This window comes from Seriola dumerili, unplaced genomic scaffold, assembly GCF_002260705.1.
Source record: "Seriola dumerili isolate Sdu_G_001 unplaced genomic scaffold, Sdu_1.0 BDQW01000230.1, whole genome shotgun sequence".
Classification (NCBI taxonomy): Eukaryota; Metazoa; Chordata; class Actinopteri; order Carangiformes; family Carangidae; genus Seriola; species Seriola dumerili.
The window spans coordinates 2,227,853-2,250,543 of NW_019174485.1; the positions used below are offsets into that span (position 1 = coordinate 2,227,853).

Here is a 22,691-nt window from a genome sequence, read left to right on the forward strand (position 1 = left end):
TTTGACCTTTAGGTCAATTTAGTTAAACTAGCTGAACTAAAACATTGGATTGCAGCTAAAGGCTGCTGCTATTCACTGCATGTTGAACCACATTTCATCACATCCTATGTTAATTGTTTTTTATAGATTTCTGTTAAATTAAAACTAAATTAGTCGATCTTCTCTCTGTTGTTGATGGACATATATAAATGATAAATGGAGATTCAAACAGGTATGAATCGGGTATGACTGGCCACTAAGCGGCGCCATTTTCCTACCATCTGTGGCAGGGTCAGGACCCACGTGTTCAATTTTTTAGGTATTCACACTCTACAGCCTAAAGGCTGAATGTAGATTATACACATATTTATTGTGGATGATGCAATAAAAGGAAAATTAATCACATCTTGATAGAGGAAGGTTGCTATACTGGTGTGTATTTACTTTTTTTTTTAATTAATAAAAATGATTCAAAAATGAATAGGATTGAACATGGTCTTTTTTTTCTTTAACAAAATTAATTTAGAGCTCTCTGTGCTCTTGAAAGCAAGGACTGTGAATCTGACGCAGTTAAAACAGTTTCCAGCCATAAATAAGCAGCAGTAATCATTTTCCTCATTTTCCTTTACTTAATTTACGTTGTGTCTATGTCATATCATCATATATAGCCTACAAGTTTATACATGCAGATCCAGATGTTTGAGATGTTACAACTTGACTCAAAGGAAGTGAAGACATGAACTACTCTATAACCTCTTTCCCTGACTTCACTAACAAGAAACTATAAAATATTTATCTCAAATAAAATGCTTGAGAAGAACAGTCACCCAGAACTTGAGACCTGGACCTTGAACTCATCAAAGCTATGTTGTTTTTTTTCCTATAGCGACTGAAGGCAACCTAATTAAAACCATCCCAATTAGCAGGTGTGTAATAGTACAGCTACTCTAAAGGGCGCTTCTTCCCCAAAGCCATCGACGGTCTTTTCTCTTCTTTCAGAGGGTGATACAGGCGGTTTCTTCATAGCTTAACATGTGTGTAACACTGTTTGCTGGACTGCTCAGGTCTCATCGGGCTTTTGCCCCGAGAGCAGGTACAATGATTCAACAAAAAGCAAGTTATATCCACGGCAAACCCCCTAAAAATAACGTTGGAGTGGCGGTAAGTTTACAAACGCGCTCTGTTCGGTCTCGTTTCTCATTTTTGTCAGTGGCTGGACGTTTAAAGCTTAGGTTGTTCCTGTCTAATTTGTGGCTTATGTGGAAACTGAAGTTGCTAACATGGCTGTCTTGCAGGAGTCTGCGTTCGTGATGACGGTGTTGACTCTGTCTGTCCTCGGGCCTTCTGGTTGGGTACTTGCGAACTTGGACTATTATAAAAGCCGATGACTGATGGATGAGGCCCTGTAGACATTGTCTGTACATGTTAAAGCCATAAGTCTGGTGTCAACTGAAGCTTTGGGGATTTTTCGGGCGTTTTGTTAACATAATAAACGAGTTTTTCAATTTCTCTTTGTACATTTGTATTTATTTATTTTTATTAACCGGTGCAGTTTAGCCCTCACATCAGTAGATGGCAGAAGCTGTCGGCGGAAGTACATCCCATCGTTTTGCTTGTAAACACGCCACCTCGTCAGACGATTTTCACGACTGAGAAATAATCGTGTTTTTAATGTCGACACTACTTATTTAATCTTTCATAGAGCTAATGTGTCTATGAGTACACCATGAAGCCGCGGCTGACTGGGACGACGAAACGCCCGTCTGTGACTAAACCAGCCGGGGATGAGGCTTCGCGGTGTCTGCAAGAGGAGCTTGTTGCAGCGATACATGGAGCATTTGAAGTGGCTGTGGAGATCGCAATACGAGATGTGAAAAAACTGGTGGGTCAGACAGCAGGAGACATCTACGAAGAGATGCGACGAGAGAACGAATCCCTGAAAGAGAGACTGCAGAGAGCTGAAGCTATGTTGGACTCTGTGCGGGTGAAAGAAAGCGGGGGAAGCCCTCCTCCTCCTTCAAAGCAGCTCTTCAGTACCGCAAAGCATGCAGATCAGCTGCTTCATCCTACTTGCAATCAAATAAGCCCCGACCCCGAAGTGGGCAACATGCGTAGTTGCCGAAGGCTCAGAGGTGACGCACCTCCTGCTAGCCACAGCCGTGCACAGCAGCCTGCTCACCCCCAAGATAAACACGTGAGCAGACATGACGAGCAGAGATCAGGCGATGGTGGTAAGACACAGACTATCAGTGATGCTGCTTCACATCCAGAGGAAGGACGAATTAATGGATGCATCAAAGGTATAAGTGTTTTTTATTTTTTTTTATTTTTTTTTTTTATTTTTTATTTTTGTTTGGTGGCTTTCCTGCTGTAGGCTAATATAAGGTGGAATTTAATACGTGTGGCTCAAAGGGTAGGTCCGCACAGAAACTGCATAAAACAGCTGGAATATTCATATATTTTACTGACTGTTTCCACACATTTCACAGACACATAAGTGCTAAACTTTATAGTGACACACTTGTTAGTTCTGCATGTTTTACAGTCACGATTGCTGAAGAGCAATCATCTCTTGATGCACACTCATCACTGAATATAATGGTTCATTTTAATGTATGGCTCAGTTTTGAAAAGCGAAATTACTGTCCTCAAATGTACTCAAGTATTTGTTATTCATAAATTAATACTTGACAAATTAAATTATGCATGCATTTTATTCTGTTCCAGAACTATGTGAAATGTTTAGTGTTACCTCACTCAATGCATGCATCTTTTTGCTCACAGAAGTCACCAAAGAGATTTCCCGTGTATGTGTGGTGAAGCTAGAAAACATTAACCAGCCATGTCAGGACTCAACAGCTCAAGGCCACCAGTCAGCACCACTTCCCAACACTGAGTCCACTTTGGAGCAGGTTACAGTGAAGCAGGAGATGCCAGAAGATGAGGAGAGAGATGCCTCAGCTTGGTGTTTAGACTCGATCAAAGTAGAGGATTATAGCCTGGACTGTATGTCGGCGGTCCAGTCCAAAATGTTGGAGGAGTGGGAAACAGAAGTTCTGGATACTCGGAGCCAAGACTCAAACACCCAGCTGTCCAGCACCAGCCTGGTTCAGGGTAAGAAAGAACGCAGTGAATGACTCAAACGATCATAAAATGTGTCTGGAGCAACAAAGCAAAATGTGATTAATATATAAATGATATTCAGTATCTTTGAATTCTAGGAGTGTTTCCCCAAGTCGGACTGAAATAAAGTCTGTTTGAAACAGCATTTAGACAATGAAAATAAAAGTGATTATGTAATTATGTTAGTGTGAACACCACTGCAGCTTATCAAACTAAACACTAAACTAAATGGAATAAATTTTTGTTTGAAATTATATTTTGGTTAGGTTTTCATATTGCTGAGAGCCTCTGTTGTAGACCATTGGTTTGATGCCTATAGTGAATTCAATCAAATGCCCATTTGACTCACTTCAGGTTAAGGACTTCCCACCTTTGTAGTGATCAGTTGTACAACCTATTGGTAAACGGCTGCACTGCATCGTATATATGTGCTGATCAAACTGTCATCTTGACGTATTCAGGGGATGGTACCAGTGTTTAGCATCTGTACTTCCAATATGGATGCTAAACATCAATGCATCCTCAGCATTTGAAAAACTTGCTTTGAATAAATACGATGGCCAGTATGGCTAAATACAGATTTACTACATGCAAACTGTGTATGCTTATGGCTACTTTAAGTCTACCCATTGATAAGATGATATGTAACCAATGAAGTTAAATATAAAAATCCAAACTCTGCAGCTACATAATTTATTTTTGAATGGCATTAAGGTGAAAAAGTTTTCAATTTTCTTACAGTTTAACACCCCACATGTGGTATTTTTCCACAGCTCATCCTCCAAACATGACTACAGACCTTCCACCACCCACAGATCTTCCATCTCTGTCTTCAGAGTTCCCCATCTTCCAGCTGGCAGAACCAGCTCCCATCCCAGAAGCCCCTCCACAGATTTCTGGAGTTCATATGCGGGGCAGCCGCAACCTCGGCCACACAATCACCAATGTCTACACCTGCAAGTCCTGCAGTCAGACCTTCCACCAGCCCAGCTTACTGCGACGGCACTACAGCCAGTGCCCGCAGAAGCTCCAGCAGCGTTGTCAGCAGCCTGTAGTGGGAGGAAAGAGGACCAGACTGCAGCTATACCCACCCGGCTGCAGCCCCTTCCGTTGCACGGTGTGCAACCGAGAGTTCAACCGCATGGAGAACCTCAAGACCCACCTTCGCATACACACAGGAGAGAGACCGTACACCTGCTCGGTGTGCTCCAAATGTTTCCGTCACTCTGGTGCATTAACCAGGCACATCCGTATCCACACCGGAGAGAAACCTTACATCTGTGGACAGTGTGGGAAGTCGTTCAGAAATTGCGGGGGGCTTAAATTCCACCAGCGTTCACACAAAGAGCAGCTACAGTAAAGTGGAACTCAACAGCGTTAAGGTCTACAGGACCAGTTTTTTATGTGAGATATAAGCAGCTGATTTTATTAAATACTTGTAAAATACTTTAATACTTTAGAATACTTTTAAAATTTAACTTTTTAATGTTTAAACATTTTTGCAGGTTTTTATCGGCTGCTGTCCTGAAGCTGTCTAAAATTCTCAGGATGGACATGATGTATCCCTTATGTACACCTAATAGCCTGTAAGGGCCTTGAGCATTGTGCTTTATAAGCTATAAACAGAAAAAATAAGTAGCATTTTTATAGTCTTTTGAATTATAGTTCAACACATCCGGTATAAAAAAGTGCAAACAACATTCCCCAGGTTTCATTAACACAGTAATGCATTATCAACATTTCAGAGAAGGATCACACCTACTAATAGGTGACAGTTTCATAACAGCGTCTCTCCTGCCTGTCTGCGCTGTTATCACATTTTTTGTCAGATCTTCCCTTTGAGATTGCAGGTATTGTTTTTAAAATTTCTCACCCAGGAAGCAGCATCGCAGCAAGTTATTTGGAACTTTTCTGGTACATCATACTGAGGTGGTATGTGTCAAATCATAAGCTATTATGTCAATGAAATAAATTGAGTTTTATTTTAGTGATGGTGTTCTGTAAATCAATGTCTTCTCATTGGTAGAAAAGGGCAAAGTAGAAAGACAGAAATATAGATACTGTAGCTATGTGATCACTAAGTCAGCTATTCAGCTGCAATACTGTACATGTGTATGATGGCTCAGTAGTACTTATTGAAATGCAATGTGTGTGGAAGCTTTCAGTGTTATTCTGAATGCTTTTTAATGTTGGTTATTAAAGAAAATCACTGGCCAAGCCAGTTGTTTCTTATTAACGGTAATCTTGTTTTTTTCCAATTTTTTATCTATGTGCTTCATTTATCCAAATATGCACCTTATTTTGGATGCAGTGTGTGGATAATAGTGTAATCGCAGTAATAAATGTATGGAAATTGCTCTGAAAGTTAAGAGGACATATGTTTTGGCTTACTGTACCAATGTATATATAAGTCCTGCCTGCAAATTACCTATTATCTCAATAACCACACCCAGAGGTTATGTAACCCCACCAATCTGTAAATTAAATTATTAAAGCTGCGCTCAGGTTGACAGTGGGGAGCCAAAGCTTTTCTGAGGAAGTGTTACATACTGTACTAGTGGAAGTAGAGGGAATCTTAAATTCCAAGCCAATTGGATATGTATCTTCTGACATAGCACCCCCTGTTCCTGTTACCCCAAACCTCCTCCTAACGGGGCGGCGAGATGCTTCTCTTCCACAGGCGGTCTATGCAGACACCAACTTACTGGGATGAAAATGGTGTAAGCATAGTCGGGTACTAGTTGATCAGTTTTGGTTGTCATTTATAATAAACTACCTCCCCAACCTACAGGTATGGAACAAATGGCAAATGGACAGTCAAAATATAAAAGAGGTAAAAGTACCATTTGATGGGGCGGCTGTTAAATCACAAGTCTAATACCTGCCTGCAAATTACCCATCATCTCAATAACCACACCCCTCTGTATGCAAGCCCTTTCCGTCCAAACCAGGAGAACAAAGACAACTGGGAACCAGTGAGTTGAACTTGTAATATGGACTTTTCAAACCTTGTTATTCTAATTATTTGATTAGCCTTTTATTATTGCCTGGTTTTGAATGTTTTTTTGTATTAAGTTTAATTAGATTCCTTTGTTTTGATGCCAAAAAGTGAAGAGATAGTGGATGCATGAATAATGTAAGTATAACATCAGCTTAATTTACTTTAGTTTATCATTTTTTGTGCTGACATTTAAAGTTGATATAATTGTATTTATTTTTGTCTTTATGCATTTGGTCTCATGTAGAAAAATCATCCATCTATCCATCCATCCATTCATCATATAAACCAAAGACCTGATCCTGAACTATGGAAATAAATAATTAGAACGGCTACTGGATCCTGTGTTTGAATGTGCACTTCACATTAGATGTTCCATGAGCCAACGCCACCGCCTTCAATGTAGTTTTTTCAATGACCGTGGAAGCCTGTAGGGTGAAGTCTAATATTAATGTTTGATGTAGTTAGGCGAGGGGAAAGTAAAGTAAATTTACTCAAGTCACTGACACCAGAAGATGCTATCAGATCAGCCGTAGCCTCTGCAGAATCCCAGTCCACCTCAAGGAGTCAGTTCAATGCCTAGTGAGTGTTCAGTGTCAGACAGCAACTGTGTTTGAGAACTCTTTAAGGTTGATTTTGAAAAACATAGACAAGTGCAGATTCCCACAGTGAATAAGTGATGATCTGCCTTTTGAAATGCACATCTCATGAATCAGTTGAGGGGAGATGGCTGGGGGACATCCAGATTGCCAGTAGAGGGCAACAAAGACCATATCATAGACATAACTAAATAAGCCCATGTAAGAGGTCATAATAAACACCAACAACAATATTGTAATGGAAATAATTAAGGTTAGGAAAGGTTAATATTACATTATGGTAATGTTCTGGTGTAGGGTTTTATTTGCACTTATTACTAATAAGTGATAGTAACTGATCTGTACAAGGTACTGCATGTTCAACACTAAACCAGAAATCATGTCACAGAAAATTCAGAGTGCTTGAACTAGCCAGTGTTGTAGTTGTAGCTCACAAGAGATTACTGTCAGTCACAAACACTAGTTCCTGAAATCAGTACAGAGAACTTTCTCCTATCCACACAATAACCAGTTTGATTTACTGTGACAAGCAAAAATAATATTTAGTTAAATACATTCAGACAATAACAGAATATGGATTTACTAACTTGTTCCTCTAACTTCCTGCCTCACTGAAATGCTCCTTCAAGCACATGCACCCTACGTGTTTGCATTGGTGTGTAGAAGAAGGCACATTGCATCTTCTCGTATCTGCTCAAAGAGCCTGTTACTGTGGTATGATGTTGTATAAATGATGAGGTGCTTGTGAACTTGCTGCAGCTGCTAAAGAGTTTCATAAAGGCTTAATTGAATCATTCAGGTGTCCCAGTGGATAGTCACGTCCCATACCTGTCTGTTATCATAATTTACCAACATTATTATTTTACATGTTTATTCTGATTATGCACAAAGAAAAAAAACCCCAAACATAACACATGTTTCTAGTGTGTGTGTGTGTGTGTGTGTGTGTGTGTGTGTGTGTGTTTACTGATGCTTACTGATGCTTACTGATGCTTCTGATTGCTCTGCTTCACCTCCATCAATACTTTTTCTTTATTTATTGTTTTATTCATTTTTGTACTACTTTTCATCTCTGGTCTCTCTTTCTCTACATTGCTCCCTGCGTACATGCTCTGATGTGAAAACAAAGCTCTGTATTGTAAACTGCATTCTGAAATCAAACTGCCAGTGACTAAATCAATATGAATGTATTATTTCCATGTGGGAAGAAAGACATTAATTCATTCAGATGAGTTCCTCTGTAACCTCTGCTTTCAACAAGCCATTATACTTAAGTCCCTCTCAACTCGAAAATGTGCTTGACCTTCATTGTGCAAAATGATGTATGTGCAGAGTTTGTCACTAGAATACTGTTTTCACATTCATCTGCTCAAGGTGAAAAGTTTCTCTGTTACTGCTTTGAATCTCAGATTAAGGAATGTACTATGTGGTCTGAAAGCCAGTCATGATCCAATGTTCAACTTGATGTTCAATTTGAAGCCTCTAGTGCACATACAGTGACAATGGAATAGTTCAAAAATATTTTTAGATTCACATTTTTTCAATGAGAAGGAGAAGCCTAAATGAAATGCTTTTATGTCATTAAACTTTCATTGTCATTGTTATTGGCCTTTTTGAAGAGGGGTGGGGGGTATATCAGACACAAAATTATTATTCATTCATTATTATCACGTCTTAAATTATGTCTTTAAGCCATTTTGATATATTTTACTTTTCAGCATAAATTTTTAGGAAGTCCACATCACTTTAACTCTAAAATCACCCTATTCTGTGATCGACTGTATCGGACACACTTTTCTGCTATCAATTACTCGGCCTGGATTAAACGCGGAAGCGGACGTTATCGGAACAGGACGGAGCTAACAAAGCTAGCAGCCAAACAAAAATAACTGACATACCTGACGGCTTTCTCCGCAGACGAACCGACACTGTGAACCGACTCGCTTTGACAGGTTAATGCTCATGCAGGAGAACAGGCTGCTGTCATGTTGACCGGGTTGGTTGAATTTGGAGACTCTTCCTTCCTCTGGACTGATGATGTCGGTGGGACTCGCTAGTTTCGCCTGACCTCCTCTCAGCACCACTGCTGCTGCTTCATAGCCTGGCTGTTGTTGGACTCTCAGCTCGGGGTAAGTTATCTCCTTCATACCCGGCAGCTGATGTTAGCTGGGCTGAAGTTACAGTAGTAGGTCTATAGTGTCCTTTTGTCATCAAGCCGAGTAAACTTTCCTGTTTGACAGCATCTCACAGGCCACATCACTTCAGTTAGTGGCGCTGTTATATTGAGATGTCGCTTATTGTAAGTGCTCCTGACCGTGGCTGTTCACGGTCACGATAAATAGTTTAACAGATTTAATAGTTTAACACGCTGCTGAAAAGTAGAATGGCGAGGGATGAAAGAAAAAATACGCACACAGCTATGGGTAAGGAGTACTTATGTAATAGTACCTCTAATAGTTCTCTTAAAGACTACATGAAGCACCAAAGTGTCAGTAGCATCTTAACCACAACACTGCAAAATGAATTTACCATAGGTAATACAGTGGTGCGTTCACGGATGTGTACACTTTATTCTATAGAAAACCGTCTCACAAATCACTTCCAGGGCAATAGACTACACTCCTCATTGTGTCATAACACACACACACACACACACACACACACACACCAGTACTGTAAAAAAAAAAAAAGTACAGTAAATCTATGAAAGAATAATTTACTTTTGTAACATTATGCTTCATTTGGCAGCAAAGGTAATTATTACGCTTATACTAAAGAATTGCATGGTGAAACTATTAAGAGTTATTATTTATTAGATACTATCCATTCCTGAAAATAACTTCAAAATTAACTTAACATCAGTGAAACAAGCTCTATAGCCTGGTCCTGCATCTGGTTGAAAGTTTTAAGTGTGTTGCATCTCTGACCACACCCAGTGTCACTGAGGCGTGTAGTTTCCACTTCATATCAGTTTGGCACTCAAAACGGCCCATGAGGCTTATACACATGTAAATTCTCATCTCTGTGTGGCACATAAGTAAGATACCACATATATCATAAACCACACAGATTGGTAAACGCATATCTTACTCAGCTTATAGTCCCTGAATCGAAATCGAAATTGTATCGTACAATCTCTGTTTAAAGATTAAACCGCAGCATTTCCACCACCCGCTGCTGTTAGATTATCGGCTGATAGAGCTTCACCATCATACCTGTGGCCTCATACGCTGCTTTCTCTCCATTTAAATACATTTCCCTGCCCTTGGAGCTAAATAACAAGCACCGTCAGGCACAAATAGAGCACAGCCTGTGATGTAACCCCATCTAACAGTGGTGTAGCAGTGTACTGACTCTGTGAAGTACACATAACTATTACTGCAACTAGGTGAGGCGTTAATCCACTGGAGGTGAGCAAAAGTAAGATTTTCAGATGCTGTCTCCGTAGGTTTCACTTTGGTTGCAGATTTGAGTGTGATCCAGAGGTCTGGAACCAGGCTACTGCCTCCCCACTGTGCCCATCTCTGTAGAGAACGTACTGTACTAAGGCCTCATTGGGAGAGAAATGTGAAATTGGTTTGACAGGGTCTGTGCTTCAGAGAATATCTCTTTAGGGAGCTGCAACATTAGCAAGTCAGGAAACGTTTTGCCTTTTACTGTTAATTCACCACTTTTCTTCACTCTGCATAGGAATGACAATGCACAGTGCCGGAGCGTCCCAGGACCCGTCACAGGGTACAGGGGAGCTGGTACACACACTGTCCAAAGAGACCCCCGGGTCTCCAGATGCTTCTGAGTTGGGGAGCCCACGGTGTATACCAAACTTTGACCTCCTCAACATGGTTGTGTCCTATAAGAGAATGGCTCTGTTTCTAGAACCAGTTGCAGATTCAGTGGAGCTGAGCCGCTTCCTGCTCGAGTGAGTATATGTGTCTGTGGTCTGTTTGAGCATCATATGATATAATTGCTTTTGGCCTTGTGTAGTAATGGCAAGAAGCCATATTTATATTGGAGTATTCAGTGTCATCTGCTTCATTTTCCAATCTCTCAGATGGAAGATGCCCCTGTGCTCACTGGTTGTCTGTATATTCCTTAATGTCTTCCTCTGCACTGTTAATGAAGGTAATATAACATTAGGCATTAATATTGATCCAACTTTTGTGTGATGTTTTAAAAGAGACCTGAATAATTTATTAATGTACTGTTGTGTCTGCCTCTCTGGTGTCAGTGGGTTGGTTCTCAGTGGGTGTGGTGGCAGTGTCTGCGCCTGCTGCCTTGGGTTACCTGCAGGACAGGTGTGGGGGCAGAGCCTCAGAAGCTGAGCTCCAGAAGAGGCGCTATCATGCTGTGCACCGCAGAGACCTGCAGACAGTGCATCTCACCAAACAGGAGGCCATGCTGGAAGTAAAAGACCTGTAAGACAGATGCTGCAGGGCTGCATCTAATTAGTGTTTTCATTATTGATTCGTGTGATTAATTAATAAGTCTATAAAATGTCAGAAAATACTTATGCTGATCACAATTATCTGAAGAACAAAGTGACATCCTAAAGTGTCTTGTTTTGTCTCACCAACACCAAAAAATATTCAAATGATCAAATAAGAGGAGCTAAAATATGATCACATTACATACAACACATACACATACTGGTTACAGCTTGGTACCCTGTGCTATTTTAATTGTAAACAAACAGTTTTTTTCATTCACTGTTTCTTACCAAAACATACTGTATGTTTGCAGAGCCTTTTTAAAAGAATATTTTAAACCTAAATTGTTTATATGAATTTAAGCGCTTTCTCTTTTTCTAACTTTTTATTGCTGCATCGCTCCCTTTTATGGCACATTGTTATCAACTATTGCTGTGCTCTGCATCCACCCCTGACTCACTCATGCATGTGTGCCCCTGTGTGTTTCAGCTGGAGTTACAAACTCGTAAAGGGGTCATTATCATCAAAACATTGCTGTACGGTTTCAATAGTGGGCCCAAACCCCACAGGGTACCTTATTATACCATTATAAAACAAAATGGTTTAGAAATAAGGAAATCATTCATTAATTAGAAAAGTAGACTAACTGTTGTTGAAAACATTATTTAGTTAGGTTATTTAGTCAGGTTTATAAACTACATTGGTGACATTTGCACATGGTATTTGTTCATGTATGGGTTGAGGTCTGTCTTTGTTATTGTAATGTTTGTGTTTGGTGGTGTTTCCTGTCTTCACCAGGTTGAAACACCTGGATGACATGCTGTCCTCTGCCTGTCAGTCAGCAGAAGCTTTTTACAAGGTCCTGTACTGGGATAATCACACCAAGTCAACAAGGTCTGCATCTGCACACACACGCACAGTCACACAGAACTGTATCACCTGAAGTTGAGTCATCATCAGTCATTGATCATTAGTAATGTTCTGCTCGAGGACAACACAACAAATCGGTTATTTGTTGTGCAGATGTTATGATTTGCCACATTCACACAGGTATTAGTTAGTGTTAACTAATACTGGTAAAAAATGTAAATGGAATGTAAACTACTAGAGTGGCTGATCAATCGCTCACATGGTTTGCATGATACCTGACATTTGTAACATTTCCCTCCAGGTTCTATGGAGGGATGTTAATAGTGGTGTGTCTGCTCTATGTCGCTCCTGTGGGCTGGGTGCTCGCTGGGCTCAACAGCGCCATCTTCCTGTGGAACAGAGACTTCTGCAGAGGTCAGTTTATCCTGTCTGAAAGAAGCAAGGATAAACACAAACTGTTATTTAACAATGTAAAGCTAAAGGGAAATGTTGTTTCCCCTGTGCTTCCAGTTTTGTTCGACCTTAGGAAGCTCTTCCACTTGGGCCACACCAAGGCCACAGAAGGGCTGAGTGAGGAACAGCAACAAAGCAACTTGCTGGACCGGACCCCCACACCAACTAGTCTGGAGGTGAGAGAAAGAAGTGGGAAGTGGGGAAAAGTGCGTAGCTTTAAATACTGACAGAATCAGTGTTTGTGATTTACATTTAAAGCAACAGTGGCTGTAAGCTTCTTATCCAGTTTATCCCATGCTCTCAATGTATTTATCCAGTAACGTAACACAAATCCATGTGTGGATTTTCTCCATCCATCTATGGAACCACTTTTTTATGGTGATATTCTATTCTCCGGCAAGGGCAGGAGTGTGAGCTCAGATAAATATGACTTCATCTGTCCAAAGGACTCTGGGTCACAACAAGGCAACAGTGAACTGAAAGCTGCACTGATAAAAACAAATATAATTTTCTATAGTTTTATTCTAAAGCTTGGTTGGATCAGTTATAACCTGACCACTGTCCAAGGTGCTGATCCTTGGACCAGCACGAATGGGGGATCTGTCTGTTTTATACCCTATAATATAGTATTTATATATTGACTAGTGTGTGTTCGTGTTTGTGTGCCTGTGTGTGTTTGATGAAAGGACCTGTCTCCTGGAAGTGTGGAGGAGGCTGAGGAAGCAGAACCTGATGATGAATTTAAGGATGCCATTGAGGTAAATGCTTCTAAACCCATATGCCCACATTTCAATGACATCTTTTCATGTTCCCCCAAATCTGGCTGCCTTTGTCCAATTTTTAAGATATCAGATGTGATGCGAACATCTCATATTTCTTCCTAGATTGATGATAAAAGACGCATCAGGAATAAAATAAGCATCACAGCTTGGGCAATATGTGTATTAGCTTTGTTGCAGAGAGTTCAATGAGAGGAGGACACCGCTCACATGTCTATACAGTAAATACTGTATGTAGCAGGAGCCAGCAGCTGGCTAGCTTAGCTTAGCATAAAGACTGGAAACAGCTATCCTGGCTCTAATTACCATGTTGTATCATGTTTGTTTAATCTGTGTAAAAACAACAATTTGTGGATTACATATGGGACTTTCATTAAACAAAACAAGATATTAGGTTTTAATTAGTGAGTTTTAAAGGTGCTGGTTGGTGGATTTTGTTACTGTTGGCCATGCTTACTTTTTCCCCGTTTCCAGTCTTTGTGCTAAGCTAAGGTAAAGGTCCCCTGGCTCCAGCTTTGTATTTAGATTTCAGATATGGGAGTGGTATCGCTCTTCTCATCTAACTCTCAGCAAGAAAGTGAATAAGCATATTTGAACTAGTTGCCACTAATTGTCCAACCATCTTTGGTTATAAGTAAAACAAAAGTGGCTGGTGACTTTTGTAAACAGTCTTTTTCTACCTCCTATTTACAAATTTGAAACATTGTTGGAGATTGCCATCACTGTGTGGAAAAAAACATTTTTCATACTTCCTGTTTTTTCTCTGCTGTCCTCTTAAATCAGGAACATTCAGTTTCGCTGCAGGTGAGTGTTGCCCCCTTGTGTTTAGAAGAAGCTAGTGCCACTGCCACCCAGTAAACTATAGAACAACTTGACACATGAACAACAACTTCATGTGTCGTTAAGCTTGTCAGATCCTTGTGGTTTAGATCTTGCTTTGCTCTTTGAAGCACGGGTTTGGGTTTGTTCCTTTCTTGTCGCACTGAATATAAGTGTCTGTCAGTAACATTGTTCTCATGTGTTGTTCTGCATCCTGATAAGGAGACCCCTTTGGTCTTAGTGGTAAGTGGATTTCCCAGTGCCTCCCATCCATCCTTCTGTGCCTTCATATGTTTGTTCCCTCGGCGTGATAGTGACAGTTATGTGATAGTGATACATAACACTGTAATTAACAGGCCCATAATTGTCGTCTTTAATAATCCCCTCATTCATGGTCATTCATTTCTAGTCTGCATGACTGGCATTGTTCATGAGACATCTTGCATTAGTGAAATCAACTTTTCACTCCTCAAATCATATTGACTAAGTAGTGGTTTGAAGTGTGTGTGTGTGTGTGTGTGTGTGTGTGTGTGTGTGTGTGTGTGTGTGTGTCTGTGTGTGTGTGTGTGTGTGTGTGTGTGTGTGTGTGTGTGTGTTGATTAAAAGCATACTATAACCTCATTGAGGTTTTGCATAGAGGCATATTGTTTGTGTGATCACATGTGCTACTTCAGAGAGTTGGTGCATAATAGCATATATATTTTAGAGTTTCTGATCGTAGTTGTTGCCTTCTCCTTTTTGAGTATCTGCTTTTCAACACACAGCACACTGAAACAGGTCATCCTGTTCCCAAAAAGTCCTGATTGTTGAAGGTGGATGGATTTTTTTTAGCATGAGCAATACTTTTCTTTGTCCTCTTACTCTCTGGTCCTCTTGTACCGCTCTATGAAGTTAAAGTTGTGCATTTCAGTGAATTAGGTTGTACTAACTTAATTACCCAGCTCTTGGTCTCCAGGAAGTAGGGGGATAGACTATTTAACAACTCTTATTTAGGGAACATCTAGATGGTCATAGAGGTGAAAACAACACTTATTTCTTCATAGGCTTGGTATTAGAAGGATAAAATGATTCACATCGATTGTGTGTGGGGTTTGATGTTCTTATGTTTGGCAAATAGGTCAAGCACAGCTGTATAAGCATGCTTGCATTTTTCCTGTAAATGCATGTATTTTCCACCTGTCTCTGTCTCCCTGGTAATCCTACTACTTGGCATCAACCTGCTTGATTTATTTGCCAAACATCTATTAGTCAAACTGTTGTTTAGCCACACTGCTGAGTTTGGCTCCGTTTCCCGGTGAGGTTTCCACACCCCTCCACATCAACTCCTATTACTGTAGGTTATACAGCACGTAACTACCTTTTTTTTTGTTCATCCCCCTCCTCCCTCCTCCTCCTCCTCCCTCCCCCTCAGGAGGATGACGATGGGCCTCTTGGAGCCCCGGAGTATGATACCATCTCTGAAAATGGTCTCTTGAGCCGCAACGAACCAATACGCAGCAAGGTGTCCAAACTGACGGAGAAACTGCGCAAACGCTACCCCACCACCAGCACAGGTCAGTCTGCTCTGACTCATCCACTGATTTCATTCCTCCTATTACACTTGAGGGATGAAAGAGGAATCTTTCTCTTAGTCTCATATCTTAGCTCCGAACAGATAAATTTTATTTCATATTTCATGATGCTTCGTTTTCATTACAGTACTTATCATTATGTCTTTCTCTGTCTCCAAAGGCAACTGTTCTAGCTGCAATGCTGTCTTCTCAGTGCTGAAGAAAAGGGTGAGACTGAAAACTTGTGACAAGAGTCTGAGATATATTTAGGCATCACGTCATCATCACATTTAATTTTGTCTTACTTTTCTGTTGGCGTGAGCTTCAACACAATGTCTCTTCTTATTGCAGAGGAACTGCAGTAACTGTGGCAACAGCTTCTGTTCTCGATGCTGTTCCTTTAAGGTGCTGAGATCTTGCATGGGGGCAACAGGTAAGGAGGGAAAAATATTGGATCATTCTAACATTTTATTATTCTACAGATTGATCAAAATGTGTTTGATAGCTGCATCATGTCACATTATTACACCTCTGTTCCTCTCACTCATCTATTCTCTGACTGATGATCTAATTCTTTTATTATTGTTTCTTCTTCAGCTCCAGAGGCCCAGAGAGAGACCGTGTTTGTTTGTGCTGCCTGTAATTCTCTTCTCATCAAGTTACAGTGAAGATGGCATGTCGGTTTTGTCTCCCGGTGGCCAGTGGGAGGTCACTCACTGTTTGCCCCCAAGCCCTTCACCAAGTTACTGAAACCCTCACACATGCCTTGGTTTTCATGTTAAGGCACTTAATATCTGTCAAGATACCTCCTGTGTTGAACTCCAAGACCCTGCCATGCCTTTTCCTGCTGCATCCCTCCTTAGCTACTGTGATATGTTACATATTTCCTGTTTGAACTCTCAGTGAAGAACTGGACATTATGAATCAATGAGACTTAATACAGATTATAATGGCTCCAAAATCAAAAGATCTTGTTTTTTTCCCTTGCTGAGCAGAGGGAAGTAAAAAGCATACACAGTGGAGGTCAGGATGCTGGTGCTGACGGGTGATGCAAATAATCCTATTGGATGTCAGTGGTTTTGCTTTTACATGCTTTGCCTCCACCTGAATGTTGATACCTTCAGCCCTGTGTAGCAGTTTAACTGTGCTGTAATGCTGAGAGGACTTTTCTGTACGATCAAGACTAAGGCAGTGTTCATGCAAAACAGAATGTGAATGGCTGTATGACAAAAGAGGCTCTGCGTTTAGACTTGATTGCTGCAGCGTGTGGAGGCTTACCATCTAAATTTTTTTCACACAGATTTGTTCATTGTCCTCCAATACACTTTGACCTGTAGGTGGTCAACAATGTCATGTGATCAGTTCTCAGTTTGTCCAACTTTTCAAGGCCAGTGATTTTGGTGTACTTCATGTTTCATTGATTACATCTGCCTCCACTGCAACCTGCATTACTGTATACTACCCATGTGGGTATTCATGTTATTTACCAGACCTAAAATCCAGAAGCAAACTGATGATAATTCTATGGGATAAAACTGAAAATGCATGGCCTGCGATGAATCCCATCACATTTCTGCCAAACTGCTGGTGATGGTGTACTGGAGGGCTGTGAAGTTTGACAAACCAGCCTGTTCTGCTTTGAGGGATCAAACTGGTGCTTCATTCTGGTTGAAGTTTTTTTTTCCTGTGTGGACATGTCAAACCGGCTTTTTTTGGAGTACTTCAACAGCCTAAAAGACTAGATTTCCCTGCAGCCCAAGCTTTTCCGTTAATCGGATCAAAGTCAACCCAACTGGATTAAATTCATTTGAACAGACTGAGAAACCACCTGAAACTGTCATCAGAGTCTCACACCCTTGCAAGCAGGACTTAAAAGAATTAATGTGGAGGCATTATAGCCCAAAAGGTGGCTCTTGATGGCAAAGTTGTTTTAATCATGAATTGGACACGGATGATTGTAATTGTTTGCTTTGCTTTTATTGTAATCGTATAATAACTGTTAGTGTTAATTGTTCTACTATATCTAATATATTTAATTTAAAATCCAGAAGCTGCAAATGATTATTTGACCTAATGATGAAGTTTGTATATATTGCCCCTTATTTTATGGTTGAAACATGCCATCATTGAAATAAACTCTGATGATTTAATTAATTTAAAGTGACAACTGTTAAGTATGTTCTTCTTGAGCCTTTGCCTCTGAAGGATGGAAGCATTTAAAAACCATAATCAATTGAAATTATAGGCCACTAAATACCTTTACCTTTTTAAATTGCACAACTTCTGATTCAAATTATCCTCTGGAACATATTAACATATTTTATTACTATAAGCTATTTAGTATCAACATTAAGTTTTGGATAGTGATTAAATTTCACACAATAGGTATTGATTTTCCTATAAGACTAAAATCCTTAAAGCTGCTCTTATGAATATTTTTATATTTACAGTGGATCGAATGAGTATGTGTAATGTGAAAGGTGTTGCTTGTAGCCACTACAGTATATCTGTGGTTCCCCTCAGCTCTGTGGTGTGTTAATCTTCCAGCTCATTTTTTGGTTTTGTCTCGTAGCTCTAATCAGCATTGCTTCCAGATGCAGCAGCTTTTTCTGCCAAGAAACAGCTCTGATAAACCAAATGTACCCTGCTCAGCACCAAACAGCAGACACAATTAGCAACTAGCTGGTGAGAAGGGCATTTAGCAGCTAAAGGGCCAGATATGGAGTTGGTGAAGACAAAAAAAACGGACCTAAAAGGTCAATGAATATTGTACTTACTTTCACCAGGTGGCCAGAAGTATGACTCCAAATGATTGTTACTGTTGTCCTGTAACTTGTGCATGTGTAAACAGTAAACTGTTTGCTAACAGGTTTGGTGATAATAGGTCAGTTTAAGGCCTTTCTTTGCTCCCACACAGCAGGTCTTTTCACAGAAAACATGTTTTAATGTGACAGTAGGAAAAGCATGAGCAAAATGATCAAATTAACGATAGCTGAATTATATTTAGCTGCTTTGGTTTCATGCTCCAGGATTTTGGGCATGTTGGCTCGCTGTCACATTGTCATGCTTTATAGGGACACTTGAATACAACAGAGCCATTGTTAATGTTATTCATAAGACCTTTTATTACGAGTTAAAAAATATTAATATAGTCCAAACTCATGTGAGACCGGAGAAAAGCAGAATTAATGTGATGACCTAAACCTGTACTTGTGTTAGCCCCGCCCCTCCCTTCTCCTCCTCCCCCCTCCCCGCCCTTCCCCCTCCGCTCCTCCAATCCGTCCCTGTGTCCCAGTAAAGCAATTTCAGCGCATGCAGGGACTCGTCCCTACGGCCACGGATGGCAACATGGCGACAGAGGTAAGACTGGCGATATTATCGGTTTAATATCCTGCTCAGGTCTCGACCACCACCACAAACAACTGTATTGTGTATTCATTTGAATAAAACGGGCGCGGGTGCAGTTAACATGGCCAGAGAGGGCATTCAGGCTGCGCACGGTTAAACTGTGAATCAGTTGCGGCTCACTTGAATCAGGATTGACGACCGTGTCCTACATTATTATGCCAGTTTCGTCCGAGGGTTAGTCGCTTTTCTGTTTCTCTTTTTTTGTAAGCGTTCTGGCATTTTAAAGAAAAAAAAAAAACATTATCGGGAAATTTGAAAGTCAACTGCGCTTCATGGAAACAGAAATGTGGCAGAAACAGCGGATCACCGTGTGGTCCTCTCCTCGCGATGTTAAGCTGTTTTGGTGAAAGCAGATCTGTTTTTGTCTGTTCAGACGCCCCGTTAATCCGGTGACAGGCCACTGTGTTGACCAGTGACCACACACACACACACACACACACACACACACACACACACACACACACACACACAAACACATAGACACACACACACACAAGGAGGAACAGCGTTCAGCACCATGGACAGAAGCCACGCCGCCCCGACCTCACTCACCGCTCCTCTAGCCTCTTTCGCCTCCGTGCTGTTGTAAATGCTGAAATTACGAGAGTTGTGAAAGAGAAAAAAAATGTGGATGTCTTTTTATCAGTCTGCCTCATCTTGTTCCACCTGATCGATCTGTTGTGAGCTGTAGTGAAATGTTCCGTCTCCTGCAAGCTATGCTTCCCTGTTAGACTAGAGAGAAAAAGAGGGAGAGAATGAAAGTGTGTGTGTGTAGAAGATAGTATGTCCAATGCTGGGCTGCGCTCCAACAGACAACAAGGCAGAAATGAGTGCAGACACTGAGCCACAGAGTGATTGATCACATCTTGTCTACATCTCCTCTATCATGCTACACTTCCAAATCAGCCTCTGTTTGTACACATTGCCAGTGAAGAGGTGCACAGAGGGGTGTAGCTCTGTCTATCTCTGGGGACTCATTAAAGAGATACTGTATTAACCCTTACCGTCCTGTATTTTGCTTGTGCGTGTGTGTGCGTGTGTTTGTGCGTGTGCGTGTGTGTGTGTGATCTGACCTCCTCAGTTCCACAACCTGCAGGAGTTGAGGCACAGTGCATCTCTGGCCAACAAAGTCTTCATCCAGAGAGACTACAGTGAGGGAACCACCTGCAAGTTTCAGACCAAGTTCCCCTCTGAGCTGGAGAGCAGGGTGAGGAGACAGAAGCCTGTGACTCAGGCGTTTAGCTGATTAACAAAATTAATCTGTAACTGCAAATAAATAATAGATAGATCTAGATAAATGATTAATCATCTACGTTTATTTTTCAAAATATGTTATATGAATATGTTGGTTAGAGAGAGAGAACTTTCAGTGGGCATGTTTTACTATTTCTGGGTATTTAATAGACCAAACAAATAATTAAACCATTGAGGGAATAATTGCCAGATTGTTATTGGCCGCCTCAATTCACAGCTATGGTTGCAATGTCATTTAAAATAAAGAAATAAAAAAAAAATACAGACAAAATGATGATGGGGTGAATTACCCCTTCTTTTTTCCATGCTTTACCCATTTTATCACTGTACAGAATTCCTTTACTCATGACTCTGTCCTGCATTCGTCTCCAGATTGAGCGGACACTGTTTGAAGACACTGTGAAGACTCTGAATAACTACTATGCAGAGGCAGAAAAGATTGGAGGACAGTCCTACCTGGAGGGCTGTCTGGCCTGCGCTACAGCATATCTCATCTTCCTCTGCATGGAGACACGTTACGAGAAGGTCAGACTGGCGAGCTCAAAGTTGATGCATTTTAATGTTATCAGGGGAAGTGATGAACATCAACATGTGTTTCATTTTTCTTGTTCTGTGTGTCAGGTGTTGAAGAAGATAGCCAAGTACATTCAGGAGCAGAATGAGAAGATCTATGCTCCCAGGGGTCTGCTCATCACAGACCCCATAGAGAGGGGAATGCGGGTCGTATCCTTGCTCAGTGTTTGAGGTGTATGACCTTTGTTTTCTGTTTAATGAACCATACTCCGTAGTGAAGTATTGGTCCCTAACTACTTTCACCAGATAGAGATTTCCATCTATGAAGACCGGGGCTCCAGTGGCTCCAGCTCAGGGAGCAGCTCTGTGTCCGGCAGCACTGCTCGATGACTGGGTACTTCCTGATCACCATGTCCCCCTGATCACTCACAGCCCCGGAGGAGAAGTTAGGACAATGATACCACTCCTGTTCCAATACTTAGCACACACATCCCTCACCTATGCTCACACAAAGGATTTTCTAGCTTTGTTTTTTTTTTTTTTTTTTTTGTCATCACATGCTTAAATTGTTAAAGCTTTTTTCACAGTGAACGCTTCAAACACGCACTTTAGTAGTTTCCTGCAAAGCAATGTGCATGCACACTGACACAGTCATGTTTGGAAGCAATGTCTAAATGAAAAGAAAAAAAAAATCTAGCTGGTAATACTTTGTGTGATCGCATCATTACCTTCCTTCCTGTGTTGTCTGGTGGGTGACAAAAAAGGATGGAAGGAAGTGAGAAAAAAATGGAGGAGGTGTTGTGACAGGAGTGAAGACCACAAGCCTCACCAAACCTCATACCTCAGCCACCACAGCTGCACCATGTAGTCCGGATCAGCCCCAGCTGCACCCTGACCCCACCGGACCAACTAGGAAACTGGACACATCACCATTAACCCTGCACACCGGACAACAGCTTGTAAAGATGTTATCTGTGGCTCAACTGAGTTTCCAGATTTTAGCAAATGTAAAAAGTATGTACAAGTGTTTGAGCAGGGCACCACAAAGTTTCACCTTCCCAGAGCGCAGATTAACTGTACGAAGAAGCTCTTCCTCCATCACCTCTGCTGTAAATCATGCTGTCTGGTAGCAGATGAATGTCATTCAGCCCGTCCATGTCTATAATGTAGCAGATCTTCCATATCTCTCACATGAAGCTAATTAGACACACAAACACGGACACGTGCACAAACCTAAGTACTAACCTCTTGGTTTCAAGTAGAGAGACCAACTTTTCCTAAATTTTGATTATGCAAAGACATACTGTGCATTGAATGCAACAGTAAGTAGACTGAGGATGGGTCAAAAAGTCTTCCTGAATCTTACCTGTAGTGTTTTAAAATACACCAACCCTTCCTTGATTCCTGAACAAACTTCCAAAGAACAATAACTGCCAAAAACTGGCTCAAAAATGTGAATGTGTCTTTTATTTTGGTGACATTGTGTGCAAGAACAAACTTTCGTACTGCTTGTTGTTTGATACACATGGCAATGAGGTATATATGACTGGTGTCAAATAAATACTGTTTCATCACAGCTGCACAGAGCTGATCTTTCTTTATTACACTGTAAATATACAAAATAGACCAATGGCAGACAATCTGTCACAGCAGGAAAAGGGTTAGTGTGCCAGTAGCAGGGCTTCAGTATTAAAGTTGGGCTAAACAACGTGCTTTTATCAATAATGAACTTATAATGAACAATAATGGACTTACATTCATCAGATGGACAGAAACACAACTCCAAATGAATCAGTTAGTGCAGCTTTGAAGCCAGTAATGTTATGACTGTTAAAATGTCTGCTGTGACAATGGTCTTTCCCTTTCTCTTTTATTAGGCCATTGGCTATGGACACATTTTCCAATCACCACGTGAACTT

The 22,691-nt window shown here is 40.9% G+C and overlaps 3 protein-coding genes across 6 annotated transcripts; all 3 read left to right on the forward strand.

The window, feature by feature from the left end:
- The first annotated feature begins 1,620 nt into the window (after window positions 1-1,620).
- LOC111229258 (zinc finger protein 454-like) lies at window positions 1,621-6,333 on the forward strand. Its single transcript, XM_022755510.1, has 3 exons — window positions 1,621-2,279; window positions 2,764-3,093; window positions 3,876-6,333. Exons 1-3 carry the CDS (start codon window positions 1,706-1,708, stop codon window positions 4,460-4,462), a joined length of 1,491 nt encoding a protein of 496 aa, XP_022611231.1. The 5' UTR covers window positions 1,621-1,705; the 3' UTR covers window positions 4,463-6,333.
- A 2,200-nt stretch (window positions 6,334-8,533) lies between these two features.
- Window positions 8,534-17,764, forward strand: zfyve27 (zinc finger FYVE-type containing 27). Of its 4 annotated transcripts, XM_022755734.1 has the most exons (14): window positions 8,534-8,828; window positions 10,390-10,618; window positions 10,751-10,821; window positions 10,928-11,114; window positions 11,925-12,020; window positions 12,298-12,410; window positions 12,507-12,625; window positions 13,136-13,207; window positions 14,012-14,032; window positions 14,270-14,290; window positions 15,459-15,600; window positions 15,779-15,825; window positions 15,949-16,030; window positions 16,195-17,764. In XM_022755734.1, the coding sequence occupies exons 2-14, from the start codon at window positions 10,392-10,394 to the stop codon at window positions 16,263-16,265; spliced, it is 1,269 nt and encodes a 422-aa protein (XP_022611455.1). In that variant the 5' UTR covers window positions 8,534-8,828; window positions 10,390-10,391; the 3' UTR covers window positions 16,266-17,764. The 4 variants fall into 4 exon arrangements, with proteins under 4 accessions (XP_022611455.1, XP_022611458.1, XP_022611457.1 ...); XM_022755737.1 differs by lacking the exon at window positions 14,270-14,290; XM_022755736.1 differs by lacking the exon at window positions 14,012-14,032.
- A 1,114-nt stretch (window positions 17,765-18,878) lies between these two features.
- On the forward strand, window positions 18,879-22,348 carry LOC111229217 (golgin subfamily A member 7B-like). Its single transcript, XM_022755444.1, has 5 exons — window positions 18,879-18,957; window positions 20,087-20,212; window positions 20,632-20,784; window positions 20,881-20,982; window positions 21,079-22,348. The coding sequence occupies exons 1-5, from the start codon at window positions 18,910-18,912 to the stop codon at window positions 21,160-21,162; spliced, it is 513 nt and encodes a 170-aa protein (XP_022611165.1). The 5' UTR covers window positions 18,879-18,909; the 3' UTR covers window positions 21,163-22,348.
- Window positions 22,349-22,691: the final 343 nt, after the last annotated feature.